The sequence below is a fragment of the Hemiscyllium ocellatum genome, chromosome 31, assembly GCF_020745735.1.
Source record: "Hemiscyllium ocellatum isolate sHemOce1 chromosome 31, sHemOce1.pat.X.cur, whole genome shotgun sequence".
NCBI lineage: Eukaryota > Metazoa > Chordata > Chondrichthyes > Orectolobiformes > Hemiscylliidae > Hemiscyllium > Hemiscyllium ocellatum.
The window spans coordinates 19,298,566-19,325,795 of record NC_083431.1 but is presented as its reverse complement, the minus strand read 5'-3'; the positions used below and the strand labels follow the sequence as shown (position 1 = coordinate 19,325,795).

Genomic DNA, 27,230 nt, shown 5'->3' with positions numbered 1-27,230 from the left:
ACATTTGGCATTCTATAAAACGGGACAGTATAATGATTTTTGAGAAGATTTGTAGCTCAAGTTGATGCTATGGATGTAAGTTAGCTCACTGAGCTGGAAGGACAGTATCATCTCAGCAAATAAGAACCATTTATGATCCATGATCATATGCTCATGGCAGATTTGTTGATTTACTGTATATATGCCATTCATATTTGGGACAAAATGACTGCCGGTCACAGCAGTGTATAAAACATAACTGGAAATTATTACAAACTAATTTCAAGCAAGCACTTTCACTTCCAAGTGTATTGCACTGTATGAAATGCAGTATTTTGGAAATAACATTAAGCAGATGCCGGAAACAGCCCCACTCAAATGGATACAAGTGTTCCAATGGTAAGGGTGATAGTTACCCCTTCGTTATCATTGTTAAAACAAATCATCTGGTGATTATCACATTTCTGCTTGTGTGTCCTGGCTGTGCACAGTTTGGCTGCTATGCTTCCAATATTACAGCACTGACTACACTTCAGAAATACAGCAAACAACTTTCACAAAATGATGATTTTTTTTGGCGAATACCTGTAAGGTTAAAACTCTATACAGGAGATTAGTATGCTTTAAGACCATTCAAACTACTGCACTGTTGCAGCATAAAGCATTTAGAGTCATAGAGATATGCAGCATGGAAACAGACCCTCTGGTCCAACCTGTCCATGCTGACCAGATAGCCTATATAAATAGTCCCATTTGCCAGTATTTAGCCCTAATCCAATTTTTGTACTGATCCAGATGCCTTTTAAAATGCTGTAATCGTACTAGCTTTCACCACTCCTCTGGCAACTCATTCCATACATGCATCACATTCTGCGTGAAAATGTTGCCCCTCACGTCCCTTTTATATCTTTCCCTTCTCACCTTAAACCTATGCCTGTTAATTCTGGGCTCCCCTACCACAGGGAAGAGAAGTTGTCTATTTCCCCTATCCATGGCCCTCATGCTTTTATAAATCTCGAATGTTGCCTCTCAGGCTCCAATGCTCCAGTCAAAATAGTCCCAGCCTATTCAGCCTCTCCTGTAGCTCAAGCCCTCCAACTCTGGCAACATCCTCGTAAAGCTTTTCTTAACCCTTTCAAGTTTTACAACATCCTTCCTAGAGCAGGGAGACCAGAATTGCATGTAGTATTCTAATAATAGCCTCACCACCGTTCTGTACAGCCACAACATGACATCCCAACTCCTATATTTAATACTCTGACCAATAAAGGAAAGCATACCAAATAGCTTCTTGGCTATCCTATCTACCTGTGACTCCACTTTCAAGGAGCTATGAACCTGCACACCAAGGCCCCTTTGTTCAGCAACACTTTCCAGGACCTTACTATTAAGTGTAAATGCTGCTCAGATTTGCCTTTCCAAAATGCAGCCACTTCTCAGCCCATTGGTCCACCTGATCAAGATCCCACTGTACTAAGAGATGACTTCCTTCTGTGTCTGCTACACGTCCAATTTTGGTGTCATTTGCAAACTTATTAACATTACTTCTTATGTTCACATCCAAATCATTTATATAAATGACAAAAAGCAGTGGATCCAGCACTGATCCTTGTTGCACACCGCTGGTAACAGCCTCGCCACCGCCCTCTGTCTTGTTCCTTTAAGCCAGTTCTGTATCCAAATAGCTAGTTCTCCCTGTATTCCATGTAATCTAATCTTGCTAACCAGTCTACCATGAGGAACAATGTCAAACGCCTCACTGAAGTTCATAAAGATCACATCCACCACTCAGCCCAGATCAATCTTTGTTACTTCTTCAAAAAATTCAATCCAGTTAGGGAGACACGTTTCCCATGAACAAAGTCATGCTGACTAACCTGAATCAGTCCTTAACTTTCCAAATACATGTAAACACTGTCCCTCAGGATTCCCTCCAACAACTTGCCCACCACCAATGTCAGCCTCACAGGTCTACAGTTCCTTGGCTTTTACTTAACACTTTCCTTAAATAGTAGCACAACGTTAGCCAACCTCCAGTCTTCTAGCACCTCACCCATGGCTATTGATGATATAAATGTCTCAGCAAGGGACCCAGCAATCTTTTCACTCACTTCCCAGAATTCTAGGGTACACTTAATCAGGGCCCAGAGATTTATCCACGTTTATGCTTTTTAAGACTTCAGCATTACCTCCTCTGTAATTTGGACATCTTTCCACACATGCTGTATCTTCAATTTCCTTCTCCACAGTAAACACTGATGCAAAATACTTGTTTAGTATCTCTACCATCTCCTGTGGTTCTACACACAGGCTGCCTTGCTGAGCTTTCAGAGGCCCTATTCGCTGCCTTGTTAGCCTTTTGTCCTTAATGTAATTGTAGAATCCCTTTGGATTCTCTTTAACCCTATTTGCCAAAGCTATTACATGTCCCCTTTTTAACCTCCTGATATCCCTCTTAAAAGTATACCCTACTGCCTTCATACCATTCTTTTTCTTGACCAATACCTCAATTTCTTTAGGGATGCAGTATTCCCTAACCTACCCGCCTTGCTTCACCATAACAGGAACATATTGTCTCTGAACTCTTGTTATCATGAACAAAAAATGACATTGGTTGGTCTGAAAGTTTAGGAATTTGGAATCAAAAACAAGAGAAGTAGTGATCTTTTGGCTTTATTTGTCTGCTGAATCATGAATTAGATGTCTGCAAGATGTACAATAATTAAGATGTACAATAATCAAATTCTGGAAAGCAGCCAGACTGGCATAAGCACTTGAATTTTAAAAATAATCTTGCCAAGTTGTAAAATTTACAAATAAAAATGTGCTGCCTTTCTACTTTGTTTCTGATATGGCAATACTTTAAAAAGACTTCATTTCTTCTACATTGAAACTAAACTTTCACCGATAAACTGAAAAATAAATTGCATTGATTTGTGCACCGTGAACCAGAAACACGGTTTTGCTATATCAAAAGGTGAAGAAAAAGAGTATCATAATTTATAACTTTTATCATCACAAATCGTTTAAAATAATCAAAATTAAATGGTAACACATTTTGCTGACCTGCGTATTTAACATATAAAATAGCAGAAGTGGGCTATTTGGCCCCTCAAGCATACTTCATGATTCATTAAGATTGTGGTTGATCTCTTTCATATTTTGAATTCCATATTTCCATCTCCTTCAATGCCCCTCCCCCCCCACATTCCTCTATATAACAAGAATCTACCAGCTTCATCTTCTATGGCAGTTCCAAACTTGCATAACCCTCAGGGAAAAGGTTTCTCCACATATCTGTCCTAAACTTTTAAGACAGAATCCTCTAGTTCTGGATTCATCCATAAAAGGAAACATCTTTTTCACATTCACCTTGTCAAGACAATTCAAGATCTTGTGCACTTTAGTCAAAACACCCCTCCTTTAAGATAGTCTAGTTCACATCCTCAAAACCTCCAGTGCATTTACACTGCAATCTTAGTCTCCCTATTTAAGGAACAGATTATTCAAGAAGTGGTCTCACCAATGCCCTGTAAAACTAAAGATAACATTCTAACTTTTATGTCCAATTCCTCTCATAATAAAGGAGAGCATCCCATTAACCATCTTGATTATGGGCTGCATCTGCATAAAAATCTTTTGAGACCCATGTACTAAAACACCTAAATTAGGTTGTACCTCAGAGGTCTACAGTCTTTTCTCATTTAACTAGCACACTGTCCTACCTGTCAAAGTGAACAATTCTGCATTTTCCCACATTAGACTCCATCTGCCACATTTTTGCCCACTCACTTAACCAATCTATGCCTTTCTGCAAATTCAACGTCTTCCTCAGAATTTGCTTTCCTACTTATTATGGTGTCATCTGGGAACTTAGCTCAATGCCTTTTTCCCCCCTCATCTATCATTGATGCAAACTGTAAAAATGGGAGGCCTCATTGGCAAGATTTGTCAGAGTTCCAATCAGACAAAGACCCATTCATGCATTCTTTGTTTTCTGCCAGCCAGCTTGTCTTACATCCATACTAATATGTCACTCCTACATTCTGAGCATTTACCTTCTGCAATAGCCATTGTGGCATGCTTTCAAATGCCTTCTGTTAATTCAAATACCATACATCTACAGGTATGCCTCTATCTACACCATGTGCACCTTCAATTGTCTCATGATGATAATAATATAAATACTCTACACATTAATCAGCACCTTCAATTCTTCTAAAGTAAAAGACTCCATGCATTAAAATAAATGTCTTCCAGCCTTGCTCCCATGTTACTGGATTATATATGCACTGCCTTCCATACTGACTTGAATTTTCTTCTACATTTGTCGATGTACACCCCATTTCTCACTTCCACTCTGTATTCCATCACCCTGTCAAAACGGTTTAAACCCCTGCTAATAGCACTAGCTGCCCACCATAAGAATGGTGTCCCCATTGTGATTCAGGTACAATCAGTCTGACTTGTTCCATCTCTCCAGAAACAGACCCAGTGATCCAAGAATCTAAAGCCATCCCTCCTGCACCACCTCTTTAGCTAGATAGAGCTTAGATTGAGTGAAAAACTATCAATCTATACAAAAACACTAAAATATTCATAAGACTGCTAAAAACAAAGAATCCTATACCATTTGGAATGAAAATAAAGTTACGTGTACGAAGTACAAAAATTCCTTACAAAAAATATATGACTATGATAAACAGAAATAAACAGTTAATAATCAGTAACAAATATTAAACTGCAAAACTTTAATCATCACCAAAAATGTTGATGTACAGAGGGTCAATAGGATTAATGGAAAAATAAAAGCCTGAAAGTATTGATGACAAACATTCAGGCTCAAATTTCTGTGAAAATAAAAGATTTTATTGTAAAGTGCTTAAAGTAATATGTTAAGTGGGGTTCAGAGGAGGAAAGTTAAGCAGTAAACACTAGTCCCTACCCAAAATTGCAAAAGTTATAGATGTTGGAATCCTCTGATATGCTTAAATTAATAAGATTTCAATGTGGATCAGGCCAATTCATGTGAATTAGATAAAAAATTAAAAACATTTGCAGAATGACCGTAATGTATTTGTTTGAAAAGCAAAATACTGGAGTAATAAAACAATATTCTTATTTAAACTAAAATTATACATAAAACGCTTTAAGTTACAAGTTGGGAATTAATGCTGAAAATCCTATCATAACATCAATCATAAATCTTAAGAAGGATGGCTTAAGTGAATGTGGACAGAATTAAAATAACATGCATAGGTGGTGTAGTGGACAGCGAAGGAGATTACCTCAGAGTACAACAGGATCTTGATCAGATGGGGTTTAAATTTAGATATATGTGAGGTACTGCGGTTGGAAAAGCAAATCAGGACAGGATTTATACACTTAATGGTAAGTGGGCAGTGTTGCTGAACAAAGAGACCTTGGAGTGCAGGTTCATAGTTCCTTTGAAAGTGGAGTCTCAGGTGGGATAGTAAAGACAGCATTTGGTATGCTTGCCTTTATTAGTCAGCACATCAAGTATAGGAGTTGACATCATATTGCTGTGGTACAGGACATTGGTTAGGCCACTTTTGGAATAGTGTGCGCAATTCTGGTCTCCCTGTTATAGGAAGGATGTCGTGAAATTTGAAAGGATTCAGAAAAGATTTATGAGGATGATGCCACAGTTGTACAGTTTGAGCTATAGAGAGAGGCTAAATAGACTGGGGCTGTTTTCCCTGGAGCTTCGGAGGCTGAGGGGTGAACTTATGAAAGTTTGTAAAATTATGAGGGGCATGGATAGAGTAAATAGATAAAGTCTTTTCCCCAGGGGAGGGGAGTCCAGAACTAGAGGCAAGAGGGTTTAGGGAGAGAGGGGGAAAAATTTAAAAAGGACCTAAGGGGCAACCTTTCCACACAAAGGGTCATACATATATGGAATGAACTGCCAGAGGAAGAGATGGAGGCTGGTACAATGACAACATTTAAAAGGCATCTGGATGGGTATTGAATAGGAAGGGTTTAGGCATATGGGCCAAACGCTGGCAAATATCTGGTCAGCATGGACAAGTTGGACCGAAGAGTCTGTTTCCATGCTCTAGATGTATATGCCTTTACATGATTTTCCCATTACGCACAGGCACATAAGTTTCCATGTTTGCTGAATAAAGAAAACAATGGGGGGAGGGGGGAGGGAGGAGGAGGGTGGAGGGTGGAGTAATGTATGAAAAAGGGTTGTGCGACAAGGGGATCTTTGAGGTTATTTTTGTTGCAAGAATATAAGAGATGAATATGGTTTTCTCAAAGCGTACGAGGCTTGTAAATGTTAATGTTTAGGAAAGCTTGGGTGTGTTTGCACAAGGAATTCAAAGTTGGCTTTCAGGTGCAGCAAGCAATTAGAAAGGGAAATGACATGTTGACCTTTATCACAGGCAAGTCAAGCACAGGAATAAAGAGGTCTTGTTACAATTGCTCTGGGTTTCAGTTAGATTACATCTGGAATACTGTGTGCAGTTTTAGTCTCCAGTCCATTATCTCCTTAACTGTGGAGGCAGTACAACAAATGTTCACTGGATTGTTCCCTGGGGTGTCAGTATTGTCCTGTGATGAGTGGCTGAGTAAATTAAACCCAAGTTCTCTGGACCTTAGAAAGAGAGGTGATCTCACTGAAACATATAACATTGGGAAGGCACTTGATAGAATAGACATTGGGGCTGTTTCTTCTGGCTGAGCAATCTAAAACACAAGGCACAATTTTGGGATTGAGGTCAAACATTTAGTACTAAGATGACCAGAATTTCTTCACTGCAGAAAAATATGAATATGTTAAGAGTTTTATATAACAGATGCTATGGTCAAATAAAATATTTACTTTAAAAATCAGTAGGAATTATCCACTGGACTGCTTAAACTCCAGCATTACAATGCTCCCATTAGTCTGAATGAATTGAATTTTGTCTTACAATACTTTTTAAAGACAGTAAAATCATCCATACAAATGTAACCCTCAACACTTAACGTCTTCAAAAATATACAAATAGTATTTAAAGATTATGCAGTGCATTTTCGGATAATCTGTTTAAACAGTCAGGATTAAAGATAAACCTTAATTGATTGACAAGTATTTCTTAAATTGGTAACTGTTTAGATTTAGAAACATCTGTTTCAATACAAAATCTCAGACCTGTACTCACCATTCATTAGACTGAAGAGCAGGTGACTCATTCTGTGCTATATGATATAAGGCACTCATTGCATTCATATTAAACAAAGGAGGTTTTCGCTCCGCTGTGGGCAAAGTAGAAGTAATCAGATTTCACAACTGATAATAACAAATTATAATTTTCAGTGTTAAAATTTAATTTGAGTATGATTTCAATCATTTTAAGTACTAAGAGTTTTCAAGCACATCCTATTATACTTTGTGTAATTATAGCATTCTCTCCAAGCCATTTTAATTACAGAAACAAAGTAGGAGTAGGCCATTCAGCCCTTTGAGACTGCTCCATCATTCAGTATGATTATGGCTGAGTACCACTTAGTACTCTGTTCCCACTTTTTCTCCATACCTTTTGATCCCTTAGCCCCAAGAACTATATTTAGCTCCTAATTGAAAGCATTTAATGTTTTTGCATCAACTGCTTTCTGTGGTAGAATTCCACAGGTTAACAACCCCCTGCGTGCAGAAATCTCTTCTCACTCAGTTCTAAATGGCTAACCTGTATTCTTATATTATGGTCCGTGGGTCTGGATTCCCCAGTCATCAGGAACATCATTCTTATATTTAACCTATTTAGTTCTGTCGTATTTTCATAGGTTTCTATGAGTTAACCCTCTTATTCTTCTAAACTCCAATGAATATAGTCTTAACCAATCCAGTCTTTCTTCGTACATCAGTCCTGCCATTCCAGTAAACCTTTGTTGCATTCCCTTCATCAGTTCTGTTAAGCAGACCAAAACTGTACACAATACTCCAGGTGTGGTCCCACCAAGGCCCTATACAATTGCAGCAAGACAGCTCCGTGCTTTTATTTAAATGCCAACAAAGCATATGCCACCTTCACTCCCTGCCACAACTGCATGCTCACTTTCAGATTGTGTACAAAGACACCCAGAGTGGATTTTATTTCTCCACTGCCTAACCCTTCAGATAATTTCTAAAAGTGGATAACCTCACATGTGCAATGCAGTTAAGCACTGACTCACTCGTTTCACACTTTGTTAACTGCAGTGACTTACCTAATTCAATGCATGTAATTCCCAAGGACCAAACATCTACTTTGCCATCATACTGTCCTTCATCCATGGCAAGGATAACTTCAGGAGCCATCCTATTTCAACAAAATATAACTCTAGTTTGATAAACGTGCATTGAAAAAAATCATTTTACTGATGTTACCATGTTAGCATTAGAATTACAGCTCCAAACTTTATAATAGACAAGAGTCAGTAGTTTATATCTGATATAACAAAAGTGCTGAAATTAGCTTCAAACCAATAACAGCACATTTCAAATACAAGCCCTTAGAACTATTTATCCAATTTTCTTTAAAAGCAACAAATAAAAACTGAACTTTCAGATAACCAAGTTTTCCCTTCATCAAAATATTTAGTTTAAGATATTAAAACACTGGTTAGCTTAAAATAGATTGTTTTAATATTACACAGTTAATTTATGCTATTCATTCAATTATATCCATTAACCATGAAGAAATGAGGACTTCACAAGCATGCTCCAGTTTGATGATAAATTATGTTTACAGCTTTGATCAAGAATGCTAACGCACAAACACCAGGTCCTGAGAAAAAAGGACTGTTACAAACATTTTATTCTTGCAAGTTTTTAGTAATTAGTGACAATTTCACTTAAATAGGTATTGTAATTCCAAACTTCTCAATGCACTTCCACAGACATCAGCAGCGCTCCGGTACTTAATCAGGTGCAAGCCTAGAAAATTATTTGATTTTGGGGAGAAGGATGCTATTTCAAGGGCAAGCTCAATACCTGAACAAATTTACACTTACCTATCCAAACTCTGCATGTAGACTTTGCAGCAGCAGTTGGTGATAATGGGCAGGAGTAGCAAGTTCAGATGATGCACCCCTTAGAAATATTTAAACTAAGAAAATACTCCCACCTTTGTCTCAGCTGGACCCATTTATGTCTGCACTTACAAAGCAGCTAATCTGAAACTTACTGCTAAGTACAATGCCAGGCAGTGTATTGAGCAATAGAAGTCGAAAGTGTCCTTCTGCACCAGTGGCTGAAGGAAAGCATGCAGATGCAGCATGCAGAAAAGGCAGCAAATGATATGTTGGCTTTCATTGCAAGTACAGGAGCAGGAATGTGTTGCTGCAGTTATACAGGGCCTTGGTGAAGCCACACCTAGAGTACTGTGTGCAGTTTTGGTTTCCTTTACTGAGGAAGGATGCTCTTGTTTTCAAGGGAGTGCAGCAAAGTTTACCAGGCTGATTCCGGGTTGGTGGAACTGATATATAAGAGATTGACTAGGTTAGGATTGTTTTCAATGGAGTTCAGAAGATTAGGGAGGGATTTCAGAGACATTAAATTCTGACAGGGTAGATGCAGGGAGATTGATCCCAGTGGTGTGTGTGTACAGAACCAGGGTCACAGTCGGAGGATTCAGGGTGGACCAATTCAGTCAGAGATGAGGGCACATTTCTTCACCCAAAGAGTGGCTAGCCTGTGGAACTCATGACACAGGAAATAGTTGATGCCAAAACATTGAATGTAGATATTGCTAGATATAGCACTTGGGGCGAATAGGATCAAAGACTAAGGGGAGCAAGAATATTGAGTTGGATAATCAGCCATGATCACGATGAATGGCAGAGCAGCTCAAAAAGCTGACTGACATCCTCCTTTCTGCTCCTATGTTTCCATGTTAAAGATGCGAATGTTGTCCAGGTTTGTTAATGACAGACAAAAACTATGGAGAAGTTTGTTGTTGAAGGCTTAAATATTCTTAATAAGTTTGCCTTTTTTATAAAAATATTGCAGTCTATTGATGCAACTTCAAAAGAGAATCCACACCCATGTATTCTGAGACAATTCTATTAGTTAATGAAACTACTGTGAAAACATTTTACTAAAAGAAAGAGAGTGCTGAAGTAGTTCAGCAGATCTGGCAGCATCTGTGGAGCAAGGAACAAAGTTAACATTGAGCCCAAAAAGACTCTTATTCCACATCTTCAATATTCATTTTTGCAGATGTTATGTACTTCCACTACCAAAGCAAAATGAAAAAAACACGACCTATAATCTCACCTTTAAGCAAGTGCAAACCTACTTATCTCAAATCAACTCCTATTCTCATTATATGGCAAAAATGGTTTTGAAATCATGCATTCAATATTAAGAGAATGCCCAATGATGAAACCAAATTATTAAAAGCGATAGAAGAAATGCATTTTTTGCTTTTGTCAATATAATGTTATAGTGCTCAAAATAGTGGCACATACTTCAAGCTTCAGTGTTGTTTTAATTCAATGGTTAGAAATATTGTCATCTTTAGCTGTTACTCAATTCAGTGATGATTCTCACACAGGGCCATGAATTTTTGATCATCAACCTGCAGATCTTTGAGCACATGAAATAAGGTACCCTAAGACATGGGGTTCCAAAGAGCAGAATTAGATTCTTTATCTATCCTTCTCTGCTGGAACTCTCTCATAACCCCTTGGACACCTTGGGGTATTGTCATTGTCCACAAGATCTTGAGGGGTGGTGTTAAAACTTGGTGACAAGTCAAGTAGTTGTAACCTTTTTCCCGTTCACCTGCTGAGCCAGAGAGGACGTTTTGCACTGCACTTTATCTAGCATCGTCACTATAAATGGTCCCACCAGAAGTAAGGTGATGACACCTGACGACATTGTTCAATGGGTCGTGGAAATACACAGGATTCTCTAATACATAGCCAACGATAGCCAAATTAGTTCTTCTGATTATTTGATGCTCTTGCTTATTATGGGGAAGCTAGATTATCAGGGGTAGCAGGATGTAAAGACGAAAGTAAAATCCGATCAGCATGATCTTGCTGAATGGTGGAGCAGGTTTCAAGAGCTGAGTGGTATTCTTTTGGTCGTATGAATGTTTGCATGTATGCTTCGAACTAAAACTATGACATTGAAGACAAATGATCATGACATTAAAGAGAACATCTTACCAATATGGTGTTCCCACAAATGAATTGGCAGGAGATACTATGGAAGCTGATCCAAAATCAGCTAGCTTCACTTGGCCTGGTTCTGTCAGGAGGATATTACCTGCCTTTATGTCCCTGATTATAAGACAAGTAATATACAATTAAATAATTCAATAAATTCAGTACTTAATTCAATATTGCTCAAGGCTAGTATTATAAAAAAACTTTAGTAAATACAATGTTCTCAATATTTATGGCTTAAAGCAAATATATTAAAATGGTACGTGGTCAAAGAATACTAGATGAAAATATAAAAAGGAAAGATGCCATGAGTGTTTTATAGAATCCTTCCTGGTTTACATTGTGCCTAAATTTCTTGGGCAATGTACCGTTTTGATATGCTTTATGGAACATAGTTGCCAAGTTTGTTACAAGATGGCGACAGAATAGGATGCTCCAGGCAGAGCTCGCCCACTCTGCCTGTTCTTTCTTCCTTTTTTTTAAAAAACTACTTCAGTGCTTTTGTTTTTTTCTCAACTCTCGGCCTCCAGCGAGCGATTCCTGGCCTCACCCGGCGCAATGGCCTCACTGCGTATTAGCTTGGTAACCTCCCAACGTGGCACAGTTGCCTCCTCCCGTAAGGGTCTGCCAGCATGATGTGGCAATCTCCAAATGTAGCGTGGCAACCCTCTGGCATCCTGCAGTGTCGCTGGTGAGTGGAGCCAGGGCCTGGTGCAGATCAGAAGCTAGGTGCCAGTGTGGTTTGCTGTACTGAACTTTCACCTCTGGAATGCTGGACCTTTTATTATCTGCATTGTCCAAATCTTATAAAAGTACCTGGGATCAGATTTTTTTGTATCTAAATCAGCACTGTAATTGGCAATGTATAGACTTTTCACTATACTCATTGAATATATCTGACAATAAAGGCTATTCTATTCTGAGAGACCATTTCTGCATAAAACATTTGGAAATTCAGCTTGCTGATGGTTGAGTGATGTAGGTCAGGATGAGTTAAGTAGGATCTGGAAGCAGGACAACTGACTGCTGCATTTAGGGCAAGTATGGGGAAAAATCAACCATAAATCCTGCTCATGATCACAATCCCCCAACTTGAGTGCCTACTGTGTGAAGGAAAGATCAAGTTTAGCTGCGATACCCACCTCCTGTGACAGTTTTGGCAATGTCAGATATGGATAATAGCTACTTGGCAACCATGAGAGCCAGAAGTCAACGAGTGCAAGAATGGCAGAAAGATGACGAATGATCATGCTTTTTTGACAAAAGTGTAATAAAATTCACCCCAGTCTGAGGATAGCAAGTTGTAAGTTAAATTTGTTGGAAGAAATAAAGGATTTTGAGCTATGCCAGAAACTTGCACTTTCAGATTTGGGGCCAAATAAATTCATAGATTGATGCAAGAAACTGAAAACTTGGCCTGAACATTTTTTGGGAAAAACAGCTAATCCAGTGCTATTACCAAAGTTCAGTGGCATTTAATGCTGAATTGATTTTGAAAACTGCAAGAGATACAGTGACATTTTGTCAGTAATCCATTGTCATGTTCTTGATGATAGGACATTCAGCAGCTTTTCAGATCAGTGCTAAACCACTTTTCTATGTGTCTTTCCCATTGGGCATAAAATGTTCCAATTGCACTAAATCAAAGAGAAGTTCACTTTGGTGTATTGCCCAATATTTATTATTCACCTAGTGCCTACTGATCAAGACTAGATTACCACATTGCTGTTGTTGGCGCCTGGAGTGTGAAAACTATCACAATTTCAGAATCTCAACAAATATAGTTCAATAATACTTCATTAACTGTAGAGCACTTCAGGATGTCCAGAGATTGCGAAAACAATTTTATAAATACAAATCTGCTAGTATAATTATTATGATCCTGTGAGGTTACTGCTTTGAGAATGAGTGCTTCCTAGTTTTAAATAAAACCAAATTAAAATATGCAATCCAAACAAAATTTTGTAGACCAGAGTAACTATTTAGACCATTGCACTCTGAATTTAAAATTAAGTTCAATCCAAACAATTAGGCAGCATGAATGTTTCCCACATACACGTCAAAATAGATACATTTCTAAATGCAAAAATAAAAGAACAAGCTGTGGATGCTGGAAATCTGAAAACAGAAATTGCTGGAAAATCTCAACAGGTTTGGCAGCATCTGGGGAGAGAAAGCAGTTAACTTTGAGTCCAGTAGCCCTTCAGAACTAGAACACATTCTGAAGGTGAACTCCAAAAGTTAACTCTGCTTTCTCTCCACAGATGCTGCCAGACCTGCTGAGTTTCTCCAGCAATTTCTGTTTTTTGCTTCAGATTTCTATGCACTTAAATGCTACTTGATTATATTGCTGTGGTAAACTACAGCCCATAAAGGCAAACATTTACTAGAGAACTAAAGGCGAACAAATTGTAATTACTGCAGCAAATTCAGAGCTAACATTATATCAAGCTGTTGTGAACACTATGATTTGCACCTTTTCTCCTTTATTAAATGATCAGTTGTTCCTAACTATCCACATTTTCAGTGGAACTGGATAAATAGAAGAACATTTACCAAATCTCTGATTTCAAATAAATTTTATTCGCTATTATTAATTTTAAAATTGCCATTGCAATTGAGGATGCCAAAAGCATGATCGCAATTGCAAGACACCAAAATTGTACATCAGCATGCAGAGTGTGTTTGCTTATATTATAAAACCTGATTTTCAAACTCCATTTAATGTCTTGCTAAATTTATAAGTTGTCCATATAGTTGATGCAGACTTCAGATCAACATTGATACAGTATAGCTTACAGCTGACAACCTCTGGTTATGTTGCTAAAAAACATCCAAGTTGGCTGTGACACAAATCTGATATTGAAAGGTCGACTCATATGTTATGTATTAAAATATTCTTATCCTGCCCCAGTGTTCCTCTGCATAGGCTTACCTGTGAATCATGTTGTGAGAATGCAAATAAGCTAAGCCTTGCAGAGCACCATGTGTAATGGCTGCTATCTCAATTTCCTGAAGCGGTTTCTTATGAACTGAAATGAAACAAAACCTGATAAGTGATCTATTTGAGACACATTTAATACTATAAACTAAAACTGGCACTCCTTAATTATTAAAACAATGAAAAAATTCACAAAACCTTTTCTTTAAATCAAATTAGTGTTAATTAAATTTCAATTGCTCAAGGTTAAGGACAATTCTTAATTACTTGTGCCTGAAAGGAAAAATAAATTTCTTACACCCAGGCATGCATTATAGAGATTATATAAGGGATAAAGACCTTGTATCTCAAAATCTGTTATATTGGAGAATCAAAAGACAATAAGGATTTATATAATCATGAGCAAGGCCCACGGTAAGTTAGGAAAAGGAACAGTCTAAATGCATATGTTTGAAACAAAGCATTAACAAAGTATTAAAGCAAGACAAATGGAGCTATGTTTCAGCTATTATTTTACTATGAAAACCATGCAACCAGCATACAAATGGTTTTGATTTTCTGGAGAAGATGGAGTGAGGAACAGTGGAATTTTTCACATTGGTGGAATACATCAAAACAATTAAAATAATTGTCAAATGGAATGAATGGATCAGAATCAAATTTTCTTGGTACAAACATTTTTATTGAATTAAAATGTTAAAGGTTTCATATGAGATGGTGTGATAAATCAAACAGTACAGACAAGGTCAGACACAGAATGGCAACAATATGGAAACTGAAACAAATCATGACAGAAGGGATACAGAATGCAAATCTAAGAGAAAATAAATAGATAAGACAAGAGGCTATAAAAATAATAAACCATCAAAACTAAAGGCTCTGTATCTGAGTGCATGCAGGATTCAAAACAACAGATGAACTGATAAAGAGAAATACATAGTATAATCTGAAAGCTATTGCAGAGGCATGGCTACAGGATCACTGATTTTGATCTTAACATTAAAAGGTACATGAATTTAGGAAGGACAGGAAGCAAGGAAATTTGGTGGTCTGGTTCTCTTAAATAATCATAGTGTTTTTAGCACAAAAGAGCTGGATGATTCAAGTTCAGCAAAACCAGGATGGAGAAGCATTTTGGGTAGGGAAATGATAAAGGCAAGAAGTCACTTGTGGGTGGAACATTCAGGCCCTCAAAACAACGATCACATGCAAAATGTAGTATAAAGGAAGAAACAATGGAACTTGTCAGACAGGGATGGTGACAATTCATGGGTTGGAAATAAGTCAGATGTGTAAAGGCAAATAGAAAGAATACACCATTCAGCTCACCATGCTTGCCCTATCACTCGAGAACATGACCGATCATCTCCTCAATGTTATTTTCATGTGCCAACACCTTATCCCTTTAGTGACATTGGTCTCCAGGAGCCTATTAATTTTTGTCTTGAACCTGTTTAATGATTGATCTTCTACTTTCTACCTTCTGGGGTAGAAAATTCTTCAGAGAAAGTTCCAGTGTTAAGTAACCTGTTGCTTATCATGACAGTTTACAGTCACCAACTCGGGCAAGCATCTCTCAATATCCACCCCATATAACCTCTCATTCTTCCCAGCTCAAGAAAACTCAGATCCCATTTCCTAAAGACAGATACTAGCCAGGGAACAAATTGGTGTTGAAGTGTCAGGCAACTCGAAGTTCAGGGTGTTTCTTTGCAGACAAAGCGTAGGTGTTCTGTGAAGTAGTCACCCATTCTACGCTTAGTTTCCCAATGTACAGAAGACCGCATTATGAGAAGTAAATGCAGTAGACTACACTGAGTGAAGTGCAGATAAAGCACTGCTTCACCTACAAGGCATGTTTGGGCCCTTGGATACTGAGAAGGAATGAAGTTAAAGGGCAAGTTCTACACCATCAGCAGCTGCAAGGAAAGATGTCAAAGAGCTGCTGGGAATGAAGGAAGAGTGGACCAGGGTGTTCTAGAGGAAACAGTGCTTGTGGAAGAATAACAAGGAAGGGGAGGGGAATATTTGTCTCATGATGGCATCCTGTTGGGAGGTGGAGGAAATGTTAGGTAATGATCCTCTGGAAGTGGATGCTGGTGTGATGGTAGGTGAGGACAAGGACTGCTGTGGAAGGGAGAGAGGAGATGGAGGCTGATATGCAGGAAATGGGTCAGACCAGTCTGAGGACCCTATCAACTACTGTGCTGGGGAATCCTCAGATGAAGAAGATGGAGGATATTCCAGAGACCCCCTTGTCGAAGTTGGCATCAACAGAACAAAGATGAGGGAGACAGAAGTACTGGGAGTCTTTACAAGAAGCAGGGTGAGAATGTAGAATCAAGGTAATGGTGAGAGTCAGCTGGTTTGTAGTGAATATTGGTGACCAGCCTATCCATAGAAACGAAAACAGAGATGTTGAGGGGGAAAGGAGGAGTCAGATGGACCAGATGAAGGTGAGAACAGAGTGAAAATTGGAAGTGAAACTGATAAACCATTCCAATTCTGGACAAAAAGTGGAATGATGGGTGCCGGACTAGGACCGGAACAAGGAATGTTCCACGTACCCATAATGAGACATGCATAACTGGGGCCCATGCAGGTACTTATGGCTACCTCTCTGATCTGAAGAGAGTGAGAGGCGTTAAGTGAGAAAATGTTGAGGGTGAGGATGAGCTCAGCGGAGGAGGGTGGTGGTGGATGGGGGAGGCTCAGGCGTTTATTCCAGGAAGAAGCAGACTGCCCAGAGACCATCCTGAAGGGGGAGTGGATGTGTAAAGGGATTGCACATCCATGTTAAGGAAACAGCAGCTGGACCCCTTAAAATGAAAATTCTGAAACTGACGTAAAGCGTTAGACATAAGTGGGAAGGAATTGGACAAGGGGAGAATAAAATCAAATTGAGGTCGGAATTCTGTAGGGCAGGAGCAGGCAGAAACAATGGGTCTGCCTGAGCAGTCCTGTTTGCAGATTTTGGGAAGGAGATAGAAGCAAGCTGTGTGGGTTGAGAAACTATGAGCTTCAAGGCAGTGAGGGAAGAGATCACCAGATGACATGAGATTAGTGACTGTAGTAGACACAATGATCTTATGTTCAATGGTGGGGTCATGGTCCAGGGGAAATAGAAGGTGGTATTGAAGCGCTGACACTCGGCCTGCCAAACAACAGCACCACCCTTGACAGCAGGTTTAATTACAAAGTCAGGATTGGATGTGACAGCACAGAGCGCAGTTAGTTCAAGAGATTGGTTGGAATTGGTGAAAGGGGGAGAGAAATTGATTTTTCTCAACGTACAGGTCATCATTTGCAAAAAAGATCCTAAGCTTCCAGTTGTCTGCCTCCTCAACATACCATGTTCACCACCGAACATCTGTTTCAGGCTTGTTGCAAAGCTCCACTGAAGCTCAGCATGAGCTAGAAGAATGGCACCTCATTTTCTGCTTGGGAACTCTACAGCCTTCTGGACTCAATAACAAGTTCAACAATTTTAAGGTTTGAGGCACCTTCTCCATGTCCTTACCACAACCCTCACACACACTATTATAACATGGTCTGCTATTACACACTGCTCATTGCTAGCCACTAATAATCACCATTGTAACTATTCATTCTCCTAGGTTGATCTCCACCGCTTTGTCTACCCAACTGGTCTTCTCTTACATTGGGCTCTATTGACACCTATCATTTATTCCTTATCTCCTCCATCCCACCCTACTTTCTGCATAAAAAGCCAACATTTTCCTAATTTGGAGGTGCCGGTGTCAGACTGGGGTGTACAAAATTAAAGATCGCACAACATCAGGTTATAGTCCAACAGGTTTATTTGGAAGCACTAGCTTTCGGAGCACTATTCCTTCATCCTTCACTGCAACCACATGATGAAGGAGCAGCGCTCCGAAAGTTAATGCTTCCAAATAAACCTGTTGGACTTTAACTTGTGTGTTGTGATTTTTCACATTTTTCTAGCTACTATCAATTCTGATGAAGGGCGATTGAACATTAATTCTGATTTCTTTCCACTGATGCTGCTAGACCTGCTGAGCTTTTCCAGCAATGTTTGTTTTTGTTTCTGATTTCAAGCATCAGTGGTTCTTTCGGTTTTTAGGAGATGTTAGCTGGACTAGTCAGGCTGTCTTATGAACAAAGATTGGACAGGGTGAGCTTGCACCCCTGGAGCTAAGACAACCAGACTGAAACATGCAAGTTCCTTGACAGGTCCTTATAGGGTGGACATGGAAAGAGATTCCCTCTTGTCAGAAAAGCTAGAACTGGCCGTTGCTGTTTAAAAATAAGGAGTTGCCCACTTAAAACATCAAGGAGAATAAATGTTTGCCTTTAATGGTTTGAGTAACTTTGGAACTTTTACTTCAAAAGGCAATGGAAGCAGAGTCCTTGAATATCTTTGAAATCAATAAGATATGGTAAATTTGGTATCCCAGTTCTGAAAAATGCTGGTAGCAAGTCCCGACTTCAACATTCTTTAAAACTTCAAAATCTTTAAATCACTATAATTATGTAATGTCATTGCACAGACAATACTTTGGCATACTGAATTCAGTGTTTTGAAATACAATTTCAAAGTGTTGAACAACAACAGATTTGTTAAATTTGATCAATTTAAATCATAATAAATCTGAGGATCAGCCCATCAAGCAATCTTTGCTAGGCTTTATTTAATGTATAGCAATTGAAAAATTGTCGATTATCCAATATTATACAAAATGTTTGTGTACATATTTGAAAAGATCAACTTCTAAGTAGACAATAGAACATTTTTACCTTCCAGAAGATCTGAAGCTGACCCTAAGCAATACTCCATGACCAGCTGTAAAAAGAAAACCAGCTGATAAAACTACAATCTCTATATATTTACAATCTCATATTAGAAAAAATGTACTGCAGCAGCTAAAATAAACACAAATATACACTGGATATATATTTGATGAAAAGTAAATGATCTTTTATTTCCATCATTTGAAAATTATCACGCTGGAGTGTTATTGAACAAGTAAAAAGTTTCATCTTGAACACAGTAACAAAAAACAAACTGGTTAAGGAGATCTATGCAAAGAAATTTTTTGTATTAACCATTTCAATGTTTGCCTTTATGAACAAACAAAAGGGGTAGCACGGTGTCTTAGTGGTTAGCACTGCTGCCTCACAGCACCAGGGACCTGGGTTCGATTCCCGCCTGTCTGTGTGGAGTTTGCACATTTTCCCAGTGTTTGCTGGGGTTTCTTCTGGGTGCTCTGGTTTCCTCACACAATCCAAAGATGTGCAGGTCAGGTGAATTGGGCATGCTAAATTGCCCATAGTGTTAGGTGCATTAGTCAGGGGTAAATATAGGGTAGGGGAATGGGTCTGGGTGGGTTTCCCTTCGGAGAGGTGGTGTGAACTTGTTGAGCCGAAGGGCCTGTTTCCACGTTGTAGAGAACCTAATCTAGTCATTTCATAATTGTAGCCAATTTAAGAGTCTGCCTGAACCACCACACACACACACACACACACACACACACAGCCATCCTCAAAAAAGAAAAGGCTGAAACTACATTCCGGACAAATGACTGAGTCTCTTAGATACTTCATTAATATACACAGTTGTGTGCAGTCAGTTCACATATTGGTACAGTAAGTAAGTTTCTTACCCAGGCGGTATGTTCCCTCAGATAGCAACCTTTGTATTCAATACTATTTGGATGTCGTAACTTCTGTAGAAATTTGACTTCTTTGATAATATCCTGCCATTTCTGTAAGAAATGTTTGTAATTATTTATCAAAGTTGAAACAATATTTGAAATTAGTTGAAAAGACACCCAAAAGGATAAAAGATATTGCAATAAGTTTCACAATAACAATACTCGCAAAAATGTTAACAACATTAGTAAATATGTCAGCCACTTCAGAAAAGTCATACATGCAATGAAATGCAAAAATCAAGAAGTTCTCATTTTCCGGAAGGTTCATGATATCGGTATCTCGTCATGGGATCACATAAAACTGAAAGTTCCGGTACTTAGCAACAAGACACTCACTAAGCCTGCCAGAAGTGAAAGAGTTTGCCCGTTTTCATAAAGTGAATTTTAACTTTATGGTCACTTCAATTATTACCAGTAATTTTTCTGGCACTGTAACAACTTTTAGGAATGTGAGGTTTCACTTCATATTTGAATTGTTCTTGAATTTTCTTTTAAAAGCTTTTAATTTGTCTTTTATATGTCTCACGATTCTCATCTTCCTTTCTGATTCTCATCTTCCTTTTGCACTCATTTTGCTTTCTGTTCACAATTTGCCTCTAAATTAAATATTAAAGATTTTTCAATTAACTTGCTCAGAAACGTTAATGCACATCGATACAGGAGATAGGACTTGAACTGGGGTTCCTGGCTTAGGTGATAAGGATCAGTGTTAGCTTATCCTCTTCCTAGAATTCTCACCAGCATATTTAATTTATCAGAGAAATAACCCTACCACTTTCAGGAAACTGTCAGTTTCAGGCATGAGTTAAATTTGCTAGAATTCATATGGGGTAAATGGGATTTAGTGTAGTTTGGTGCTTATTGGTCAGCATTGACACAGTGGACCAAGGGCCTATTTTTTTTCCTTGCTGTATAACAACTGTTTGATTAAGCTGTGATTGTCATTAGCCGAGTAAATAGACTCTGCTGTAACACAAGCTGATATTTCTGACAAGGTCCACCATGCCAATAACAAACTTAGAGGTAAATATTTCCACATCAACCTCCTGATCTCGGGATAGGGACACTTCCAATGCACGCAACAGCCTTAGATTGTTTGTAATCAACCTGTTCAGAGATGTTCCTACATACCACGAGAGCAATGGACCTTGATCCTAAGAAGGTGAGAAAGATAACAGAAATTGGACAGAATTTGAAAATCCTTATTTTCAAAATTGTTAGTTTCTAGCTCAACTTTTTCAAGTATTTCCTGAAAACCAAAAAGTATCCCCAATACAATCTTAAAAAGCTCTCCCAGTAGATAAAAAAGTGTTCTGAATTGGTAATCACGGTTGTAAATTTAGGTAAAGCATGGGATGGAAATTTGGCCAGGGTACTAGAAGAGCACCATAACATCAATTTATTTTTGGAATTAATTTATGGCAGTGGGCATTGCTAGAAAGACCACTATTTATTGTCCATCTCTATTTGCCCTGGAGCGTGATGGTAAGACTTTGAATAGCTGTAATCTACAAAGTGTAGTTATATCCATATTGCTGGTAGCTAGTGAGTTTCAGCATTTTAAACCAACAGTGGACGAATAGCAACAAATTCTCAACTAATTTTCAATTTAATTATGCTATGCTTCAAGTTATGTTAATGATAGGCATTCATAAATGGCATTGCTGTGGAAAGCCAAGAGGTGGTTGTTGGACTTTGTTGGAATAGTGAATCTCAGACACTGACATGGCACAAATCTTTGTTATTTAATCAGCTCAAACTTACATTGAGGATTGTACAGTAGCTCAGTGGTTAGCCCTATTGCCTCTCAGCACCAGGGACCCGAATTTGATTCCCACCTCAGGCGACCGTCTGAAGGGAGTGTGCACAATCTCAGTGTGTCTGCGTGGGTTTCCTCCTGGTGCTCCGGTTTCCTCCCACAATCCAAAAATGTACAGGTCAGGTGAATTAGCCATGCTAAACTGCCCATAGTAGAAGGTGCATTAGTCAGGGGTAAATATAGGGTAGGGGAATGGGTCTGGGTGGTTTACTCTTCAGAGGGTCAATGTGGACTTGTTGGGCTAAATGGCTCGTTTCCATACTGTAATCTAATCTAGGTCATTAAAGTCTTGCTTTAGGGGGATATAGACAGGTTAAGTGAATAGGCAAAATCTTGGAAGATGAATATAATGTGGGAAAAAAATTGAGATTACACATTTTGGCAGGAAGAATAGAATACTGAATGTTATTTAAATTGGGGAAGACTGCAGAAAGCTGCAACACAGCTGGATTTCGGAGTCCTTGTGCACAAACCACAAAAGGCTAGCATCCAAGGTCAGTGCGTAATACAGCTGGAAAAATAACTGTTGGCCTTTATTTCAAAGGGAATGGAGCCAACCTCATGAGCCATCCCTAGATTGCCTTCAGTACCAGTATATCTTTCCTTAGATAATAGGATAAAATGTGGTCTTGCTGAAACTATATAAAGAAACAGTCAGACTACATTTTATCCTATTATCTAAGGAAAGATATACTGGTACTGAATACAATCTAGGGATGGCTCATGAGGTTGGCTCCAGGAATGGGGCGGTAGATAGAGACCATCTTACGACGACAGGTTGAGTAGGTTTGGCTTACTCATTGGAGTTTAGGACCGACATGAGGAGAAACTTCTTTACCTAGAGAACGGAGAGCCTGTGAAATTCACTGCCTGAAAAAGCAGTTGAGGTCATTAAGGAGTTAGATATAGTCCTTAGATCACAGGGCATGAGGACAGGAACAGGGAATGGTCAGCCATGATCATACAGAAAGACAGAACAGGCTTGAAGGGCTGAATAGCCTACTCCACCTTACATTTTCTCTTTTTCTATGATTGAGGCACGACCTTATTGAAACAAACAGGATTTGTACATGATAGACGTGACGATACCATGGCTTTAAGGGATGAATTTTGTACAACTTTTTTTTAAAATGGAGAGGTTGAGACAGAGGTATCAAGCGCTCAGCTTCAAACCAATTAAGTAAACAGTCTATACTGTCATAGAGATGTACAGCATGGAAACAGACCCTTCGGTCCAAATCCCTTAGTTTTTTTGAACATATTTGGAACACCAAAAGCAGCCTAAATGGATGTGGTCAACCTACCAGAAAAACAAAACTTTTTTGTTTAGCTATCGATAGCTGTTGGGCTTGTGAAAGCCACTAAATTTCTCCCTTTGTTAGAACTAAAAGCTGGGTTCTCTTCTCACTGCTATAATTGCATATGTGAAACCTATTTTACTGACTTTGTCTTTGCCAATGGTGCACTTATGGGATGCTACTATAGTGGAACAGCTAATGAGTAGTTTATTAATTTGCAAAGTGTTTCGATACTGCTATGCCAATTATTTCTTTTTTTGTCTGTATTTTGACTATCGTGTATGAATAAAGTGTGTTGAGTGTGCCATGTGAGACTACTATGGTGAGCAGTCTACACAGAGCCAACAAAGAAAATATTTGAGTTGCCTTGGGTTTCTTTTTAAGAAAGATTGGACCAATAAAAGCAGCCTCAATGGATGCGGTCAAACTCCCAGAGAACCAGGATATTTATTATTCAGTAGCGGATGCTCTATGATCTTGACGCTGGATGTGGAAGCTGTTTTCCTTTCTCTTGCAACTAAAAGCAGGTTCGCTTCCTGCTGCTAGAGTTGCATGAGAAATAATCTATTTTTCTGAATTTGCCTGTGCCCAGGGCATGTTTATGGAATGTTACTCTATTGGAACAGTTACTGTTTAGTAGTTTAAAAATCTATTACAGAGGAACCTCGATTAGCTGGCGTTCGATTAACCAAATGTCGGATTACAAAGTCTGGGTGTTTGGCTAACTATGCTATCCGGCATTTGATTAACCAAACAAAATATTCATCGTCCATGTCCTTTGGATAATCGAGGTTCCTCTGCATTCAATTAAGTTCTGCAATAAATTTAAGTTATACAATTCCATTTTCTTCTTTCTTGTGTTGTATTTTAATTTAGTGTATGAATAAAGTCCATTTTGCTTCAAGGGTAATATTTGATCAATTGAATTAGATCTGGAACGCCAACATCTGGCACGTGCCTTTAAAATAAGAAAATATTAGGGTCTGGGCAATCATACTCATATATTTGGAGGGGGTTTGGTCTGGTCCATAATAGATATCACAGCATAGATTTCATTAATAGAAAAGCTTTCCATTTGGTCAGCAAATCCTCTGTGATCATCGATACTTTATCTTCAAGGTCTGCACCATATACCCTGGAAGCTGCTGAAAAGCCATATATACTTAACAAGTCAGCTTCCTACTTCATTCCATGGGCTGGATGCCTTACAAGGAAAGTTCTTGGGGGACAAGGGTTAACTTTGAACCAGATTTGATGGCTCCATTATGTAACCGACTGACTGAACTCTCAAATATAATGTTGCCCATTCTGCCACAGGAAATTTATGGAGCAGATGAAAAGCCTCAAGATGAAGTGCCAATGTTCTGATCAATTTGTGGAAGAATCTTGCTGTACACTTCAGAAAGTGTGCCACATAATTCTAGCATGTTGTGTTCTGCACAAATAGTGCAGGCAAGAGGAAATGTGATAGGATAATTAAAAGCTGGGAGAGCGATAGAAACCTTTCAAGGACGAAGACGTGGATGCTCAGCAGGAGGGACACCACCTTCAGCATGCTAGAAAATAGTGCAGCAACAGGCTTAACAAGCCCGTCAGGACTTGTGACATCTGCTTCCAAAGATGAGAATTGGGTGAATTGATCATACATTGACTGTAAGTTTGCTCGTAGTTTCTTCTCAATGCCTGTTGTTCAATTAAAAGTTAATGTTAAAAACTGTTTGAACCCAGCTTGAAGGCTTTACAAGATGTGATGTCCCCAAATAGAACAAAGACAAGTTGGCATTCTATGTTGGGTGTTAGGGAAAGGAGCACTCCTTCAGACAGGGTTCTAACATGGTATGGTGTAAAGGACAAGTAGCCTGTATAGTGTCGCTACTGCAACGATAGTTACTGTGACAGTCAGACAGATGATGATGCAGAAAGACAATACAACTTTGCTTGTGAAATTCTATTTCCAGTGAACAGTCATGTGGGTCAACTACGTGCTCTCCGAAGCTTTTCTTTTTCATTTCCGCCCTACTATATGCAATGTGAAGGGCAATTCCTGGATGACAGTCTTTGACCTGGTGCACAGCTGGGCTTTAAATATAGCACAATAGTGTGAAGCACAGTAGCATGAATCCTGGAAGGTCCTGGCACTGGCGAGTGCTTCCACTGCTGGTGAGAGCATGACTGCACATGTTTTACGCCATAGAGGTGTAATATACATAATTCATACACAACGAAGTAAGCAGCACAGAATTGCACAAAATAAATCAACCAAGTTCACAGAGAGAAACCTTTCATGACTCCCTGAAATCGACAGTGAGCCAACTGTTTTGTTAAAATTCAGCCCTATATTTCTGTGAGCATCACACTTGAATATTTATTGATAACTTTCAAAAATTAGAGCTATTAATTATCACAATTAAAATTTAAAATATCACTTGCTACGACAGTAGAATTTACAATTTTAGAACTCAACATGCATGAATTTCCACTTGAACATTTCAGTCGTGCTTTTCTTATTGCCACAAAACCTTTATGTCTATTGTCAGATCACATGCAGTAATTTGGCACAAAATGTAAATTCTGATGTAAGGGTTGTTACTCAAAGGATACCACAGTAATCTGGGAAAGAATTCTGCTATTGTAATTGAAAAGACAACTATCACAGGCGCAGAGTTTTGTTCATCTGTTGTACTCAAGCAACAATGGACTGTTTTGGTGTGAATCGGTGCTGCAAGTAACTCAAAAAGTAAAAATCAGCATATAACATTTAGTATCAGTTAACTACCATGTTAAAGCATTATCTAAAAACATTGAAACTAATGTGTGAAGCTTGTTGTGCTTTATTTGAGAATCTTTTACAAATTCTCAGCTTAGTTATGTATATCATAACAATTTCTCAACATGCCGACAGTTTAACATGCGAGACACTGTGCATTACTTATTGTATGGATGCTATGATCAATATCACAACAGTGGTATGTCAGTGACAGTCAAAAAACATTAATGTTAGTATGAAAGTGCTCATTCGAAGGTTAACATGATGGTACTAGAGCAAACCCAACTAGTGACACCTCTTTAGGTCAAAAGTCAGATGGCAAGCATAACATGCTACAAATTATTTGGTACATTCCTTCCACAGATTTTAGAAATCATTACATTGTTGCAAATTGTTTTCTGCACCATCTTTCCTGCATTTTGTCCAATGTTAACTGCTTCCGTATCCTTAAAAACTTTAGGTAGTGTTAACTTTCAACTTTTATAGCAGATCTTCTTGACTGTAAAGGTTTAACTTTCAGTTGAAAAGTTGTTTGAAATGCCGATTTATCTAAACTTGGTCGCCATATGCAAATAGATAGCGAAACCCAGCATTCATTCAAAAAAGGTGATGACAACTTGCACTTGCGTAATGATTTTAGTGTAATGAAATGTCTGAAATTGCTTCACAGGAGTATTACACAAAAAAAGATAATGAATCACAAAAGGAAACATTAGCTTGAATTACCAAGAGTTTGGCCAAAGGGGAAGATTTAAAGAGTGCCTTAAAAGAAGGAATTTCAGAACTTGGGGCCAAAATGGATTATTGGGGCAAATTGGGGCAAATCAGACTTATAAACTTAATAGTAAGGTCCTGGAGAGTGTTGCTGAACGAAGAGACCTTGGAGTGCAGGTTCATAGTTCCTTGAAAGCGGAGTCATAGGTAGATAGGATAGTGAAGGTGTTTATCCGAATAGGATGGGCAGGAAGTATTTTGTTCGGAAAACTGGTAACATTTTATGGGACTCCAAGATCTTGTTCGGATTATCCAAAATTTGGATAATTAAAGTTCAGATAACTAAAATTATTCTGTCGCAGTTGGGAGGTCATGTTGTGCCTGTACGGGACATTGGTTAGGCTACTTTTTGAATAGTACTTGCAAATTCTGGTCTCCCTGCTATAGGAAGGATGTTGTGAAACTTGAAAGGGTTCAGCAAATATTTACAAGGATGTTGCCAGGGATGGAGGGTTTGAGCTATAGGGAGAGGCTGAATAGGCTGGGGCTATTTTCCCCAAAGTGTTGAAAACTGAGGGGTGACTACAAGATCATGAGAGGCATGGATAAGGTAAATAGGGTCTTTTCTGCAGGGTAGCGAAGTCGAAAACCAGAGGGTATAGGTTTACGGTGAGGTGAGAGGGGAAAGATTTAAAAGGGAACTAAGGGGCAACTTTTTCTCGCCGAAGATGCTGTGCATGGAATGAACTGCCAAAAGTAGTCATGAAAGCTGGTACAGTTATAATATTTTAAAAGGCATCTGGATGGGTATATGAATAGGAAGGGTTTAAGAGGGATATGGGCCAAG

General features: G+C 38.7%; 1 protein-coding gene across 4 annotated transcripts in view; it reads right to left on the bottom strand.

Annotated features, from left to right (window-relative positions):
• Window positions 1-27,230, bottom strand: part of taok1a (TAO kinase 1a) — a 168,011-nt gene that overhangs the window by 40,276 nt on the left and 100,505 nt on the right. For all 4 annotated transcript variants that reach the window (XM_060848312.1, XM_060848314.1, XM_060848313.1 and 1 more), the window contains 6 exons: window positions 19,735-19,836; window positions 18,869-18,914; window positions 14,084-14,180; window positions 11,149-11,262; window positions 8,200-8,291; window positions 7,155-7,248 (listed from right to left, as the gene is read on the bottom strand). In XM_060848312.1, coding sequence (XP_060704295.1) covers window positions 7,155-7,248; window positions 8,200-8,291; window positions 11,149-11,262; window positions 14,084-14,180; window positions 18,869-18,914; window positions 19,735-19,836 — 545 coding nt within the window. The remainder of the gene's footprint in view (window positions 1-7,154; window positions 7,249-8,199; window positions 8,292-11,148; window positions 11,263-14,083; window positions 14,181-18,868; window positions 18,915-19,734; window positions 19,837-27,230) is intronic.